General features: G+C 43.6%; 1 protein-coding gene across 1 annotated transcript in view; it reads left to right on the forward strand.

The window, feature by feature from the left end:
- Positions 1 to 16,807, forward strand: part of CCZ1 (CCZ1 vacuolar protein trafficking and biogenesis associated) — a 234,580-nt gene that overhangs the window by 188,821 nt on the left and 28,952 nt on the right. The window contains exon 15 of the mRNA XM_085629015.1: positions 6,552 to 6,710. Within this exon, the coding sequence (XP_085485141.1) occupies positions 6,552 to 6,710 (159 nt within the window). The remainder of the gene's footprint in view (positions 1 to 6,551; positions 6,711 to 16,807) is intronic.

Genomic DNA, 16,807 nt, shown 5'->3' on the forward strand with positions numbered 1-16,807 from the left:
CTTGTGGGAGTCCAAGCAACTCGCCACATTGAGCAGCTGTCCGAGCTTCGATAAGTGGGACCAAATTGGTATTTCTTCGTTGGGGACCTGTGGAAGCAAAATGAGATGGTCCCATTTTGAGACCTACCAGCGGAATACCAACTGGAGGAGTCGGAGATGTTCCGCTATTTACAAATTCGTCATGCAATAACCACCGTTGTGGCGAGCAGTGAGGCTCTACCCGAGGCCTCCCCGCTCAAGGGTAGACTATTACAGATCCTATGTCACGTAAAGCAATATCACTCGCGTATTGTAAACCAATAAACAATAGACCGGACCCATTGGTACGCCTCCGACAGCTGTGGGAATCAGACCTCGGTTATCTGGAGGACGACGATTGGCAGGAGGCCCTCTCCTCCACCAAGGAAGTTGCTATCCCAATGTGGCTACGGTTAGTCCAGCTCAAAATCCTACATAGAACTTACATGTCTGCACATACACTGGTGAAAATGGGGCATAGGTCGGATTCTGGGTGCCTTAGGGGGTGCGCGGCGGAGGGTACTTTTTTCACACACTCTGGGACTGCCCGACTCTCCAGCCTTACTGGGAGAGAATCACCTCCACACTCATAAGGGTAAGCGAGAAAAGCATCACCCACTCACCAGGCCTTTGTTTACTGAACGTATGGGAGTCCACCGACCTGACCCAGACCGGGTGCGTGTGGGCATCACTGGGATTTGTCCTTGCTAAAAGGAATATAGCTTAAATGTGGGGGACTGGGGACTTGCCTATATCAGAGATGGGCTAATGACATGGACACTGAGATGATCGCAGAAAAGGATGTTTTTAAGCACAGGGGCTGTCCCAAGAAATAGGATCACAAATGGGCTAAATGGAATGTATCATGTGGTGAAATGTGTATCCCCAACAGATGAATTGCGTAACACTGAATTGGACATTGATCTTAACCCCACCTAACGATATACAGAGACTGTATTCCAATTGTTAAAGGTGGTCTTTTGTCCGTTTGCCACTGAATTTCATTGCTATGTGGCCTTTCACTGTACTATCACAACTGTTCAATAAAAATACAAAAAATTAAAAAAAAAGCTTGACCTACATTGTCGAGAGTGAACATCATCTTAGAAACAAACAGCAACAAGTGTGATCGGAAGGGGCCTGTCCAAAAATGTTGCAGGGGTATATTATATTTAAAACATTTAAAGGAGAGTCTGTAAATGAGCTCTGTGAGATAGTGTTGTTGGAGATGGATGTTTAGGATTTGTGAAGCACATGGCTTACCTGAGGGCTTCCCAGAGCTGGTGAGAGTGCTGGACAAGATGACTATGCCTGATCAGAGGCTATTGGGGGAATAACCAGGTCTTGAGTTTTTTCCTAAAGGCGAGTTTGTCATCCAGTAGTCTTATTCCGAGTGGCAAACTATTCCATAACTTTGGATCCAGATGTGCAAATGATCGTCCACCCCATCTCGCTCTTTTAATTCTGTTGGTTCTAAGGAGATGTTCTAGGGATGATCGTAGGGGTCTGGCAGGGACATAGGGAAAAACCAGACCTCTAAGTTGAGCTGAGCCTTTGTTCTTTATTGCCTTGTGTGCATTGCAAAGTGATTTAAATGTAATCCTTGCATCAACAGGTAGACAGTGGAGCCATTTTAGAGACTCCCTTACTAGTTCATGATTTGGGATTTCGAGGAGAAGCCTTGCTGCAGCGTTTTGCACGAGCTGGAGTGTTTTTATAACATATTTTGGTGAACCCACATAGACAGTTAGCATAGTCCAGGCGGGAAACTATCAGGGCTTGAATCCCCATTTTTCTTAAATGCTCTGAGATCAGTTCTAGTATCTGCCAGATCATTCTGAGTAGACAGAAGCATGTGTCAGCCAGTTTTTTCGTTTGGTGGTCTATTGTCAGGGCTCTGTCCAACCACATTCCCAGATTCTTAATTGGGGATTTGGGGTCCGGGGGGGAGGGGTTACCCATATAGTTTGGCCATCTGGTCAGAGGTCTGGAGATAGCATCCCTAGAATTATCAGTTCTGTCTTTTTGCCATTAAGTTTCAAGCAGCAGTTAGTCATCCAGTTGCCCACTCTTTCCAGGCAGGGAACCAATTGCTGGTGTTCAAGGTCCCGGGCATTTGCAAAGGAAACCACCAGCTGTGTATCGTCTGCATAGGAGACGGCCGATATGCCAAACTGCTGCACAATTGTTGCTAACTGTTGGATGCAGACATTAAACAAGGTGTGGCTGAGATGGGTGATAGAATTCTGAAAAATTCCTCCGAATTAGTGTTGATAAATGACTGGCGCGTGCAAAGCTATTGGACTTCTGCACTAGGTTGAGTATAATCTCAAAAGATGTGGCTAAAGTTTATCTCCAGCAGAAGGTGATACTTCAGGTCATGGGCCTCCAAACTGATTCGTCCAGCAATACAGATGCGTAAGTATGTTTTTTGGGAGACAATTGAGTACCATAATAGAATAGTGCTGGAGAGATTTATGTAGCTGTTTGTGGTGACTGCATACTTGAGTGGCCCATTAAACAAAATCCTGGATATTGTGAGCCCACGTTTCTGTTTGTGTGTGCACCAGATGCATGTGGGCTGTGGGAACTTTGTGAGCATATTTAAGTGTTCACATAAACGTTTTGTGGATAAATATGTGCATTGTTCAAGACTAAGAATAGGGGTTATAGGGTTTGGGTTTGAAGAATGCCATTTGTGATGCTGGATGATGTGCCTGAAGAGTTAAGGACTTTGGAGGCAATCAGAGTGATTACACAGATAGAAGCCACAGAATGGTTAGCCCCCAGTGCTGGTGGCCAAAAAGGCTACTGGTGCAATACATCTCTGCATTGACCTTTGAGGTCTCAACATAGAAGTCAATGTAGGAAAATACCTTTTTACAGAACATCATTGAAATGATGTCTAGCTTGGCGGGCGCAAGGCACTTCACCACCTTGGATCTTGTGTCCGCTTAAATTAAATCTGACTGCATCCTGATTCGCAAAAACTCTTGTCCTTTATTACATACATCCCTTCAAACTTTGTAGGATGCTGTTTGGCCTGGATTTGGCTACTTCTGTATTTCAGAGGGTTATGGATGTTGGATTGGGTGAATGAGGGGGATAAGATGCCTCCAGGAGGATGTTTTGGTGTTAGGTTATACCTGGGGTGAATGAGAGGGTGAAGAGACTGTTGAAGAAGTTGAAGTGCAGAGGCTGGTTCTATATGTTTGTAAATGCTTGTTTGGCAAGGAGGAGGTTTCGTATTTAGAGTAAAGTGTGGCGAAATATGGAGTGAAACATAAAAAGAAACTAATGGACACTATCTGTGGTTTGAATCAAGGCTGTCATTTCTTGGGATGGTGGAGTTTTACAGGTGATTTTAGTCATTGGCTGGGGTGAAGTTCAAGTGCAGAAGGGTGTGTTGAAGAAACTGAGTGTGTGAAGGCTGATTTGAGCAGAGCACCTGATTTCCAAGCATTCATGACAGGGAGGAGAATATTATGTGTACCTCAAGGTCTCTTAGCGGAGGGGGAACCCTCCGCTATGGGCAGTAAACCCTTTGTTACTCTCTCTCTCTGGGTAAGTACATTTTCTATTTGGACTGACCATACGCCTTTCTGAAGGAAAGGCTTGATTATAGTCAAGGTTGTTGAAGGGTCAAAAAGGTGGTAAAAGGTGAAGTATGGATGGAGGAACACGTGTGTCGTACAAAGGATGATATATAAGAAGATGTTTAGAGAAGGGAGGTTGGTCAGGAAATATGTCTGGTTTATGTGGTGTGTTCATTAAAGAGGGATGGACAAGAAATCTGTGTAGAGGTAGCTTTGTGTATTCTTGGTGGTTAAAAAAGAATTCTTGGTTCATAATGGACTAAGTCAAAACCAAGGCTAACATGTGTTTATAGTTTTTGGTGGCCAAGACAAGATCTGCAGGTGGAGAGGAAGAGGGAGCGTTGTGAGTGCCTAAAGAGTGACAGAATGCACAAGGTCAGGGTGGCTCCCATAGTGTGCAGGAATCTACCAGATGGGCCCTGTCAATAGATAGCAATGACCATTGTGAGAGCTCCATACCTTACTTGTTTGTCGCAGTGGACTTATTTTCCAAATGGCCAGAGTTTGCATGTGTGGGTGATATTTCATCCAAGGCTGTGATTCATTTCCTACAGGCTTTGTTCAGGCGTATAGGGTTTCCCAATAGTGTGTTAATGGACATGGTAAAGCAGTTCTGTTCCAGTGAAATAAAGCAGTTCCTGAGTCTGTTTGGAATAGTGCACAATAAAATCAGCTCTCTACAATACAGAAACCAGTGGGATGGTGGTGAGCTTTAACAAAACTATCAAAGAGGGTTTCCAGTTGGTGAAAGCCAGTGGCCTTGATTGGAAGAGAGGTTCAGAATTGCACGTTGGCCTACCGTTTGGAACCTCCTACCACAGCGGGATGATCCACCTTTGACTAATTCAGTGAAAGAGAACTGAACTCCAGGTTCTGGATTAGATGGAGTGGAGCAAAGTTTGGGTGGAAGTGTCTGTAAATGGTGAGTGTAGAAGGCTTGAATGTAAGAAGATTCAGGAAAGGAAAAGACAGGTGTGCCGCCAGTGATTTGAATGTTTTGATGGGTTTACGGCCAATCTCTAGTGGGTTCAAGACCAAGGTTGAAGTATTCTGAGCTTCGGCAAGCGGTGAGGCTGTTTAAGAGTGCCATAAAGACAACTGATGGAAGGATTTGAAACTTGTGCAGATCCATCGGAATGAAGGACTGTGAGGGGAGGAAACAATGGTGACAGTCTTGTGGTGGGTGTGACGGGGTTAGAGTTGGAAGGACATGTCACACCAAAGAGAACCTGCAAACGTCCCAAGTATCTCCAAGAGTTTATGTAGTTTTCCCGTCAGCGTTGGTGACTGGAGTCTTCCCTATATTTGTTTCCTTTAACGTCTTCATTAGTTTAAAATGGTGATTTTTATTGTTTGCTGTGTGAGGTGACTACACAATTATTCTATGTTATGTAATGATGTGTACAATTATTTGTGACCGTGATTTTAGGATGCCTGGGTTCCTTTATGTTGACCTAGGGTTGGAATAAAGCCACTTGTCCTCCCATCTTACTTCTAATGAGAGAAGTCTTCACTTATAGCCTGGTAGTTTGTTAACAGACATGTGACGTAGTTCACTGTATAAATATTGTAAACTAGGTAGCATTTTATATACCTAATTTCCTTTAGTAGCGTTTCATTTTTATGCAGGAAATGTGATATAATATAGCCATGTATACATTATTTTTACAGAAATTGGGAGGTACTCATGCTTTGAATTGTTTTAATGATGAGCATCTCAAATTAAAGAACAGAATTGTAAAATGGCTAATTTGGTAGGGCCTTTTTCAGTTTTTCTATAGAATGTATGAGAGCTATAATTCAAAGAGAGCCCCTTCAGAGCATCATAATGACAACAATGCATTATATTTTATACAAAACTACCTGGCCCCATACTTGTTATAACTAACTTAGAGGTCGTTTTATTTTCTACATGTCTCTACCTTATAGTGAAGCCTTTAAAATGATGACGCCAAATACCGACTTGGACCACCTTTAAATGCATGAAAGTGACCTGGCTTTTACTCGTTGCTCTCTTCCCAGTGCTCCAAGAGCATGTTTTCCCCGATAATGCACCGTGTACAGTTGGACCTGATCTCTTCCAGTCATATCCCAGTAGAAGCAGAGAGGGCGAACAGTGCTCATTAGCTTTGAAATCCACTCTTCATATACCACCATCTTAAAACCAGGCAGAGGAATAAGCACATATGTTTGCATTCCCCATGATCAGTGTGCACTATAGAATACTTGCCAGCAAGAGAATCTTAACATTGAGGGCAGGTGGTGAGGCTCTAGGTAACAGTCAGAAAGGGTCTTCTTTCCTGCCCTTCCCGATGTAAATAGGCACAAACCAGGCACTACAGTTATAAAATGCTGCCTTGCTGATCCAAACTGCCTCAACATTTATGGCTAAGGCTGTGAATGACATTTCAAGAAAGCAGTGGTTGAATGGGGTGGATTCAAAGCCCATTTCTTAGTATTTTTGTATTTATTTTATTATGTATTATTTCATAAGTTTTTATGGACACCTGACACTGTAGTGCAAGACCCAGTAATGTCCTTAGATTCCTTTGGCACATTGACATTGTACACATCTTCTACAAAGACCAGTCGCATTGGGTTTGTCAATGTTTGCTTAGCATTCATTCAATTTGATTTCTCTCTCTTTGTTGCCTGCTTTTTTGCGGCCATAGGAAAACAGCAGGAGCAAAGTTTTGTCGTTCGGATTTGTTTAGCTTTTTTTTTTTTGTTTACTATCTTTTAACATTTTTATGTTAGGCTATGAAGTGTTGCTTGTCGCAATTACGCACTCTTTCAGGGAACAGCTGTGATTTTAGTCCCAGAATTATCGAGTCCGATCTTGAAAGCATAATTAGCAAATTTCTACACTCTTTCGCAAGCCTTTTCTTCCACATGTTTAATTAGAATGATGTTAAGATTTTCCTTACCTTGTCGTAGGTCGGAAAAAGAGCCCCAGTTTAAGTTCATCTATTTCAACCACATGAACCTGGCGGAGAAGAGTACAATTCACATGAGGAAAACACCTAGTGTGTCTCTGACGTCGGTTCATCCTGACCTAATGAAAATTCTGGGGGACATTAACAGTGACTTTTCACGGTGAGTGCATCTTGCAGGCCACCTTGTTGGCTGAACTTGTTTAATTCTTGTGACTATTTTGGGTCATAATTTCCTTTCTGTTAAAAGCTAAAGTTGCACCAAGCTAGCTGTCTACTGTGGCGCAGCTGCCTCTGCCTTGCAAGCGTCCAAATTCCTCTTCTCTATAAATATTTTGAAGAACATAGGTCCTTAGCTTAAGGAAGAGATAATGAAAACATTTCGACATAGACTACAATGAGCGCTATGGAAAGTCTTCCAATGTCCAGCCGGACAGAGGAACATTTATTCAGAACAATGTGCAGGAATAAAACAGAGTAAAAGAAGCAACAAGGGGTGAAACAAAGGCACAATCCTGTACCGAGCTTAAAAGGAAAGGAATTTGGAAAAATGAAAAAGAAGACAAAATAGCAGGCAAAAACTTTAGGAGCAGATGGTGGCTTACATTACACAACAATCTTAAGTAAGCTGAAACCAACAGTGACCACAATATAATTTACACAATGGATAAATTGCGGTGCTGTTAGAAAAGTCGACGTTTCGATCCCTAGCTCCTAATACAATGGGATCATCTTCAGGACTAGATAATAAACAGTTGCCTGATATAACTTAGACACCTGTGGGATTAAAACAGGAGAAAATGAAGAGGGAAAAAGGGAAAAAATACACTTAATAAGGTCCACCATTGATTATTGAGGTAGCGTATCAACAACAATGCAAGTTGCGAGGAACATATGTGCACCACCTCCTTAAGTCGGTGCTCTGAGCCTGATCTGCATTTTCAAAGTTCTCAATATCTTATGTTCTAATGTGTAGTTGCTGTGTTGCAAGAGATTCAAAAATGTATTTCATTCGTTTAAGCTAATGAGATGAGCACAGACTAATAATTACAATAAGACATGCCAGGAAAGAAACTGCTTAAAGTGAAATAGCACATTAATTAACAAAGATGGCTTAAGCCTGGGATCACAGTTTTACACTCTTTTTCCTTTGCAGTGCATCTGTTCAAATCCAGACTCTTTCAGTAGGCATCAAGTATTATTACCTCGTGCAGGTAGTTTCGTGGCCAATGCACAATACATTTGTGGTCCTATGATCATGTACCTCACAGCTAAAAACAGCTCGTCACACTCAGTCTCATGACAGGGTACAGAACATACACTGTTTTGTGTAGAGTCTTTACGAAAGCAGTGCTTCACATCAGCATCTCAGCCCTGATACTGTTTTTCCTTTGCGCTGCATTTACTGTGAGAGTCCAGAAAGATGTTGTCAAATCCAGGAGCTTCAAATACATGATTTTTACTCTTTCCAGCTTATATCTTTTCAGATTTTCTCAACTTGGTTTGTGAAGAAATCTCATCTGCAAAAGACATTGCATCTTTCTCCTACTCGTCCATCACATTCTGACATAATCTACGATCGAGTGAATCATTTAAAGCTTTGTTGGCAGTACTCCTTGTCATCTTAATTTCCTTCAGTTCTCTGTTCTTGGGTGTGCTCTAGCAGCACACCCTCTTGGTATATTCGCACATTTTTGCAAACAATTTAAATACTGATTTTTGATGTAGGTGCATTTAAATTGCACATTGTTATGCATATTGGAAGCAAGCAGTGAAAGTAGAACTCCAAGGTCAAATTAACATTAGGAAACGGGTTTATTCTTACAGCGCCCAGCCACTTCCAGGCTCTACCCTGAACAACTAGAATTCCCACTTAGAACACTTTACATAATAACAAAATACGACATACTTGAAATTCTGTCACCAACATCAGGATGTCATCCAAGTTTTTTCTTATTTGGATCTTGTGAATGTCAGAGACCAAATACCTGCCCAGGGATCACAATGACTTTGCTTTGACTTTAACTAGCCAGAATTTGAAATGTCTGGTTTTAAGCTATTCCCACTTAGGGTAGTTAACAATTCATCCTTATCTGCTTCTGGAATTGCTTACTGGATTTTTATAATCTTTTCATGCAACAAACCTGTATTTCAGTACATTATGTAATGGAATATTCAGTCTTTTCTTGAGTGCTTATGCAGTCTACAATTCTACAAAGAACTTCAACAATTCCCTTTGTGTATCCATATCCTCCTCTAGAAATGTTACAGTTCAATCCTGCTAGACAGTAGCCTTATATGGTATTTTTATAGTTATCCAGTATTGGGGTATCTTTCATAGATTCACATGCCTGAATCATTCCCCGTCGCCGAGGCGGGAGTCCCCGGTAAATAAAGAAGTAGTGCCAAAAATGTTAGTAGGAGTAGTAGGCCCAAAGAAAAGGCCTAAAGCCTATATCTTAGCAGCCTCTCTACCTCATTATGCAAAAGAACCAAGAATTTTGGTAACAACCAATCAGACATCAGCACCCTTCTAGAACCCTCTCAGCAGAGCCAGTTCTCCTCAGATTTTCACCGCACGTCGTGTGGAAGGGAGTCTCCGAGTGCCACTCAGTTTTCTACTTTCTTCAGCATGTCTGATCAGAAGGCCTTGTTTAAGTCCTGCAGAACCTGCGCCAGGAAGAGAGTCTATGTTGATAATCAACATTTGGACTGCATCTACTGCCTCTACCCCAAACATGAGGCAAAAGATTGCAAGATTTGCCGCACCTTCCCTACCAAGACTCTTAGGAATAGGGAGGCGAGAGTGCTGTTATGGCTTAAATCCTCTTCGGCTGAGGAGGATGACAGAGCTTCTACTTCTAGCAAGAGAGCTAGATCGCATGACAGCTCTTCCAGTGAAGGGAAGAAACGCCTTAAATCTTCCCATTCTACTTCTGATTCTGTTCAGAGGAGTCCCATCATTTCCTCTGAATCAGCGCACTCTCCTCAGGATTCTGCTGTCAAGGACTCTAAGACGCAAACTGTGAGTAAAAGCGTTTCACAATCTCTGGCTTTCTCTCCGTCTACGATTTCTGTCACCTCTTCTGCTCCTTCATTGACGGAAACCATCTCGACGACGGCCATTACCTCTCCTATTCTGTCGACGAGAATTACTATCCTGTCAAAAAAGCCCGTCGTCGAGGTATCGTCGACGAAGTCCTCGTCGACGAAGCCAGCATCGAAAACCATATAGACGACGACGCCGTCGACAAAGCTTTCGTCGTCGAAGAGAGAAGTGTCGACGAAGATCTCGTCGTCGAAGGTCCCGTCGACGACGATTCCGCAAGCAAAAAGCCTGTCGACGTCGAGCCCGTTGGCGAAGCGCTCGTCGACGAAGATCCCATTGACGAAGACCCCGTCGACGTCGAGCCCGTCGACGAAGGCTCCGACGTCGAGCCCGTCGACGAAGACTCCGTCGACATCGACCCTGTCGAGGAAGACCCCGTAGAGGAAGACCCCGTCGACGATAGCCCCGTCGACTTCGGCCACGTCGACGATGACCTCGTCGACGATGGACACTAAAAGCCTATTAACATCAAAAGTATCCACATCTACTATGATGCCAGGAGATTTACCTGTTCAGTCTTCGACATTTACAATGGCGCCCGCTCATTCCACTCCTATTTCCACCAGGAGTTTTCAACTGAAGACTTTTCAAAGGCATGATTGTAGCGATATATCACCGCTTACTCCCTCACATCTCCTAGAAACATATGTGCAGGGTGAGGATGATGACTATGAGGATGACGAGGACGAGGGGCTCTTTGGAATTGCTCGCCATCCTTCTAAGCTGCACATCAAGTGTCAAGATGACGATGATGATGAGGAGGAGGACAATTATCAGGAGCATTACTATCAAGAAAACATTGTCGTCCCGCATCATAGACCTTACTACAAACAACCTCGTCAAAGTGAGATGTCACATCTGCCTCCGAATCTGATTCAAGACCTGCAAACTATGCTTGCATATTATAAACAGCGTTTTCCACCACAGCCAGTCATTCCACAGGTTCCTCTAACTGCGCCGCAGCCGGACCCATTGCCCTTGCCTGAGGATCCAGTCCCAACACCTCAACTGCCTGAACCTCCACAGGACCCGCGTCAGGCTCAAGATTCAACCTCTGACGAAGAATTCGAAGAGGGTGAACTACCAGATCCAGCAGATCCTTGGGATTCATATATAATCCCTATACCTTCACCACCTACCCCTCTACCATCTGATTCGCCCCCAGAGGATATAGGGGGATTTCATAACCTTATGCAGCGGGCTGTGACTAGGTTCCACTTGCCGGTTACCATTGACCATTGAACAGTCTGACTGTTTTCTTCATGATTTTACGGAGGTCAAGGAAGATCACAAGAGCTATCCCAATCATTGACTATTTGGAAGGAAGGAGTCAAAATTATGAAAAACCCTGCATCAGTGCCAGCGGTGCTTCCACAGATAGACAAAAAATATAGTGCTCCGGCCAATTGTCCTTCCTGTCTCATTGGCCATCCTCGGCCAGATTTGGTTATCTCACAGGCAGCCCAACAAAAATCTAAGAATCCGGCAGCACCTATTACTACACCGCCGGATAGGGAGGGGGGACGCCTGGATTTAATTGGCAAGAAATTTTCCACGATGGCAGCTGCATCCATCAGGGCAGCCAACTCGTTAGCGATAATAGGGCGTTATGACCGCCAGATGTGGTCAGAAATGGCAAGCTTTATTGAGCTCATTCCAGAGGACAACAGACAAGACGCTCGGAAGGTTTTGTTGGAGGGTGAGCGTGCAGCATCCGAGACTATCGACTGCGCTCTGGATATTGTAAATACTAATTTTCGCCAGTTGGCTGGGGCAGCTGTTCTCAGACGCCAGGGTTGGCTTAAGGCCACCACCTAAAGACCAGAGGTCCAAACGAAAATATTGGACATGGCCTATGATGGCAAATCGTTGTTTGGAAAGCATATAGATGGCGCACTCCAAGCAATAAAGACCGATACTGCAAGATCCTTGGGCTCCTTGCAGTACAAACGCGGTACCTTTTAGAGGAGCAAGAGGCCGTGGTTTTTCGTCCAGAGGATGGTATCACACCCAACAGAATAGGTTCCAGCCTCAATATCGACAATCCTATCAGTCTTCGTACAGACAAACCAACACGTCTTGTTTCTCTCGTCAAGGCGGATGAAAAAGGTCGCAGAATCAAGGAAGAGACACCACAAGGAAGCAATGATTTCTGCAGGGCGCCTTCCACTCCTTTTCCCCTCCCTGTGAGTGCGAAAATTTCAACTTTTGTGAACAAGTGGCAAGAAATTACGTCGGACCAGTGGGTTCTGGACCTGGTTCACAACAGTCATACCTTAGAGTTTGTCACCAAGCCACCCAACACTCCACCCAAGGGACCCCCTCCCCCTCGTCTTCACTTACTATTCAAAGAAGCTTTAACAATGCTCCTCAAGAATGCAATCGAGAAGGTTCCCGCACTTCAAAAGGGGACGGGTTTCTATTCCTGCTTTTTTCTCATCAAGAAGAAATCAGGGGAGTGGCGTCCAATCTTAGACCTTCGCAATCTGAACAGATTCCTTAAGAAGCAGGGATTTCACATGGTCACTCTGGCAGAAATTCTAGGTTGTCTCAACGAGGGAGATTTTCTAGCTTCTTTGGATATGGAAGACACTTACTTGCACATCCCAGTACATCCGAAGCATCGCAAGTATCTTCGCTTCACAGTGGCTGGCGGCCATTATCAGTTCAAAGTGCTCCCGTTTGGGCTAAAATCTGCCCCAAGGATATTTACGAAGTGCCTAGCTCCCGTGGCAGCAGCGTTACGATCCCAAGGAATCCAAGTCTTCCCGTATTTGGACGACTGGTTACTAAAAGGTCCTTCGGAAAGCTCAGTCAAGACTGCCGTGACAACTTCTCTTCGTCTGTTCCACTCTCTGGGGCTTACGGTGAACAGGAGCAAATCTCAATTACACCCAAGGCAGGTCCTTCCTTTTCTGGGAGCTCTTGCTAGATACCGTCCGCTGCAAGGCATTCTTATCTCACGAACGGCAGGTTCGTCTTCAAAAATTAGTAATCCTGATTTCCAAAAGAAGGTCAGTTTCTGTCTGGATGTTTGCGTCGCTCCTAGGGATATGCTCCTCTGCAATACACCTCGTCCCTCTGGCACGGCTTCGGATGCGACCCTTGCAGGAGGAGTTACACCTTCAGTGGCAGCAGGCTCTGGGTTCCTTCGACGTCACTCCAGGCATGAAGAGCGCTCTAGGTTGGTGGTCCCACATACCCAACTTAGCAGAAGGGCTCACTTTCATACAGAAGGTTCCAGACTTTGTCCTCACTACGGATGCTTCCATGGAAGGATGGGGAGGTCATCTCCAAGACTTACAGATACAGGGGAAATGGTCTCCAGAGTACAAGAACAAGCACATCAACAGTCTAGAATTGCGAGCAATTTTCCTGTCTCTGCAAGCTTTCCTACCAAGGATTGCAGGTTCTTCGGTTCTGGTTCGGACCGACAACACCACCAGCATGTTTTACGTGAACAAGCAAGGAGGGACAAGATCAGCAACTCTATCCACAGAGGCTCAGGAGTTGTGGGAATGGGTCACACAACATAACCATCAGAGCAGAACATGTCAGGGGTCTCTGCAATACATTAGCGGACACGCTCAGCAGATCCCAATCGGATTGCCACGAATGGGAGCTAGAGCAAGTTCAAGTGCTTAGAGTATTCAGAGCCTGGGGCACACCAACACTGGATTTGTTCGCCACAAAAGAAAACAAGAAATGCCGCTTTTATGCCAGCAGATACCCTCAACAGGGGTCAAGGGGGAATGCCCTGTCCATGCGATGGCCAGGGATTTGTGCTTACGCTTTTCCCCCCCCCGATACCTCTAATACCGAGAGTCATACGCAAGAAGAAGTTAGAGGGCTGTCGACTCATCTTGATTGCACCCAGATGGCCACGCCAGTACTGGTTTCAGGAGCTTCAATTATTATCCCAGGACCAGCCGATCCGTCTTCTCCCGACGCCCACAATGCTGTCAAGGAACAGAGGTCAGGTTCTCCACCCAGACCCTCAGTCCCTAGATTTACACGCATGGCTCCTGACTTCTTAGAATTTAAGGACCTGGATATCCCTCAAGACTGTATGGATATATTAACGAAATCACGAGCTCACAGCACGATAAAAACTTACCGTCTAAAATGGAAACGGTTTTGCTGTTGGTGTGAAACAAACCACGTTCACCCGGTGGAAGCTCCTGCAGAACAGATCCTCCCTTATTTGTTACATCTGGCAAGATCTGGGCTTTCTTTCCATTCAGTCAAAGTCCATTTAGCTGCACTTTCCAGATTCAGAAAGGGTGCTCATGGCCCTTCTCTGTGTTCATCCTCTTTAATTAAGCAGTTTATGAAAGGGCTTTTTCGGGAGTTTCCTCCGATCAGACTTCCGCCACCGGAGTGGGAGCTCAACACAGTCCTAATGCAATTAATGAAGCATCCATTCGAGCCTATCCACAAGGCTGATCTCAAATTCCTCACCTGGAAAGTTGCCTTACTTCTGGCCTTAACATCAGCTAGACGAGTGAGTGAAATTCAGGCGTTCACTGTAAAGGAACCTTTTCTACACTTCACTCAAGACTACGTGCACCTCCGAACGAATCCGACTTTTATCCCTAAGGTGCCGTCACAGTTTCATCTTAATGAACCGGTGAAGTTAAAAACTTTCTTTCCTAACCCATCTACTCCAGTGGAGCAAGCCTTACATTCTCTCGATATCAAGAGATGTCTCAAATTCTATCTTCAAAAAACAAAGAACCTTAAAGTCCGACCAATTGTTCGTGGCTTATGGTCAAACTACCCTGGGAAAGGCGGCGACAAAATCCACCATTGCCAGATGGATAGCATCAACAATCCTTTTCTGCCATGACAAAGCTCACAGGCTGTTGTTACGGAAGCCCAAGGCCCATTCCACGAGAATAGTAGCAGCGTCTACAGCATTGTTTGCTGGAGTGACTCTGGAGAATATCTGCTGTGCTGCGACATGGAAAAATGTCCACACTTTTACGAGGCATTATTGCCTCCAATCTACGCATCAAGACGATGTAGCAGTCGGACAAGCTGTCCTGCAACATCTTTTCCTTTGAGATAATTTCAGGTAGCTTTTTCATACTTTTCATACTTTTCACATGTAATATGTTGATATCTTTTAGTATGACAATGCAATGTTTTACAATGATGAATGGTTGCATTTTTTCAAGGTTATTGCATTACATGCTGTTTTCCCTTTGTAGCTTGCATGTTTCGAATTTTAAGATTGTTTTTCTTATACCTCTTGTCAACGAGTTGTGGATGCAGTTGGGGAGTATCAGCACTAGTCTCCACCATCCGCAAACGACTGTATACTTGGTATACTGCTCGCTATTCTGATTCAGGCATGTGAATCTATGAAAGATACCCCAATACTGGATAAGAAAACAAGTTAATTACCTGTAACTACAGTTATCCAGTATTGGTATCTTTCATAGATTCACATGCACCCACCCTCCTCCCCGTAGAGTCAGTTTTCTATATTTTGGGACGTTTACTTCCCACTTGTGCTAGGAAAATCTGAGGAGAACTGGCTCTGCTGAGAGGGTTCTAGAAGGGTGCTGGTGTTTGATTGGCTGTTACCAAAATTCTTGGTTCTTTTGCATAATGAGGTAGATAGGCTGCTAAGGCCTTTTCTTTGGGACTACTACTACTACTACTAACATTTTTGGCACTACTACTTTATTTACCGGGGACTCCCGCCTCGGCGACGGGAAATGATTCAGGCATGTGAATCTATGAAAGATACCAATACTGGATAACTGTAGTTACAGGTAAGTAACTTGTTTTCTTCTCTATCTTGTTCCTCCAGCATGTCCCACATTCCAGTCTACCCTTTTGATTTTAATGAAAAAGTGACCTTCTGATATCACTTTCATGAATTTGGGTCCCTCATGAAAGCCTTTTATGGTTGAACCTTAGTGTCTAGGACTTTAATTCTGCAGCACTAAGTTTAACAATAAAATAATTCCCCTTTTCAATGTTAGTCAAGTGCGAAACCAATTTACAACATTGAGACATTACATTTTTATAGGTCTAATAAAATTGTACACTTTGTTTTCAGTTGAAGGATACGTTGCACAATTTGATTTCCCTCAGACAACGGTCTCTTCATGTGATAGGATGGACCGCTGTTTTCCATAAGGAAGCAGTTGAAAGTTTGACATACTCACCGGCACATGAATGTCAACCAAAATAAGTTCCGCTACCTTTTCTTTGAACTAAGTAGAGCCCCCGTTGTGCCCTAGATGATGCCACTAGACCACAAGATTGTCACGGAGGGAAGAAAACACGAGCTACAAATAGCTTAGATGTAACATACAGAGATAAACCTATTTTCTTCACTGTTCTTTCTAAAAGTAAGTGTATAGTACAGTTTTATGGGCAGTTGATAATAGTTGGCCAGTAACAATCTGATGCATTTAATTAAACTACAATAGCTAGTGTGAAAATAGGTCAAAAATCCTATGTAGTATGTATGCTATGTTTACTATGTACACATTATTTGCTATTCTATTTTCTTCTCACTCAGTGTCCCGTATAACCTCACCTGGGACTTTTTATGTTTTGTGTTTGTAATTATATACAGCAAACCTCACTTAGAAAGGAGTTGAGCACCATATAGGGAATAGAAGAGTATCTATTATGAAGCAAAGTGATTGTTTCAGAAATCATAAGCAGAATGTGTGCTTGGGACTGGTGATGAAGTTAAATGCAATAGGGTTATAGTCCAAGCTGCTAATGGGTTGGAATTGTGAGATGCCAAAACACCCTACCGTCTCAAAACACCACACAATTTAACCCACATACATTATTTTTTTACCTTTTTGGCAGCAGTTTTTGACATCCGACTCCAGATCTGGAGTGGGTCGCGGCATAAATGAAAATGCAAACTCCTAAGACAACTCAAACATGGTTAATATCGCGATAATAGTTCATAACTGGCACATGGAGGAACAAGGAAATATTAATCAAATACAAAAATAGCTTTTATTCAGGCAAGACAATAAATATGAATAATAAGAACAATAAAACATTCCACAGACCAACTACAGTCATATCCTCATTCACTCTAACATCACACTGTGTAATAAAGACAAACAGATTGTATATATAGATGATGTCAGAGACAAAAAAATGTA

The sequence above is a fragment of the Triturus cristatus genome, chromosome 10, assembly GCF_964204655.1.
Source record: "Triturus cristatus chromosome 10, aTriCri1.1, whole genome shotgun sequence".
Classification (NCBI taxonomy): Eukaryota; Metazoa; Chordata; class Amphibia; order Caudata; family Salamandridae; genus Triturus; species Triturus cristatus.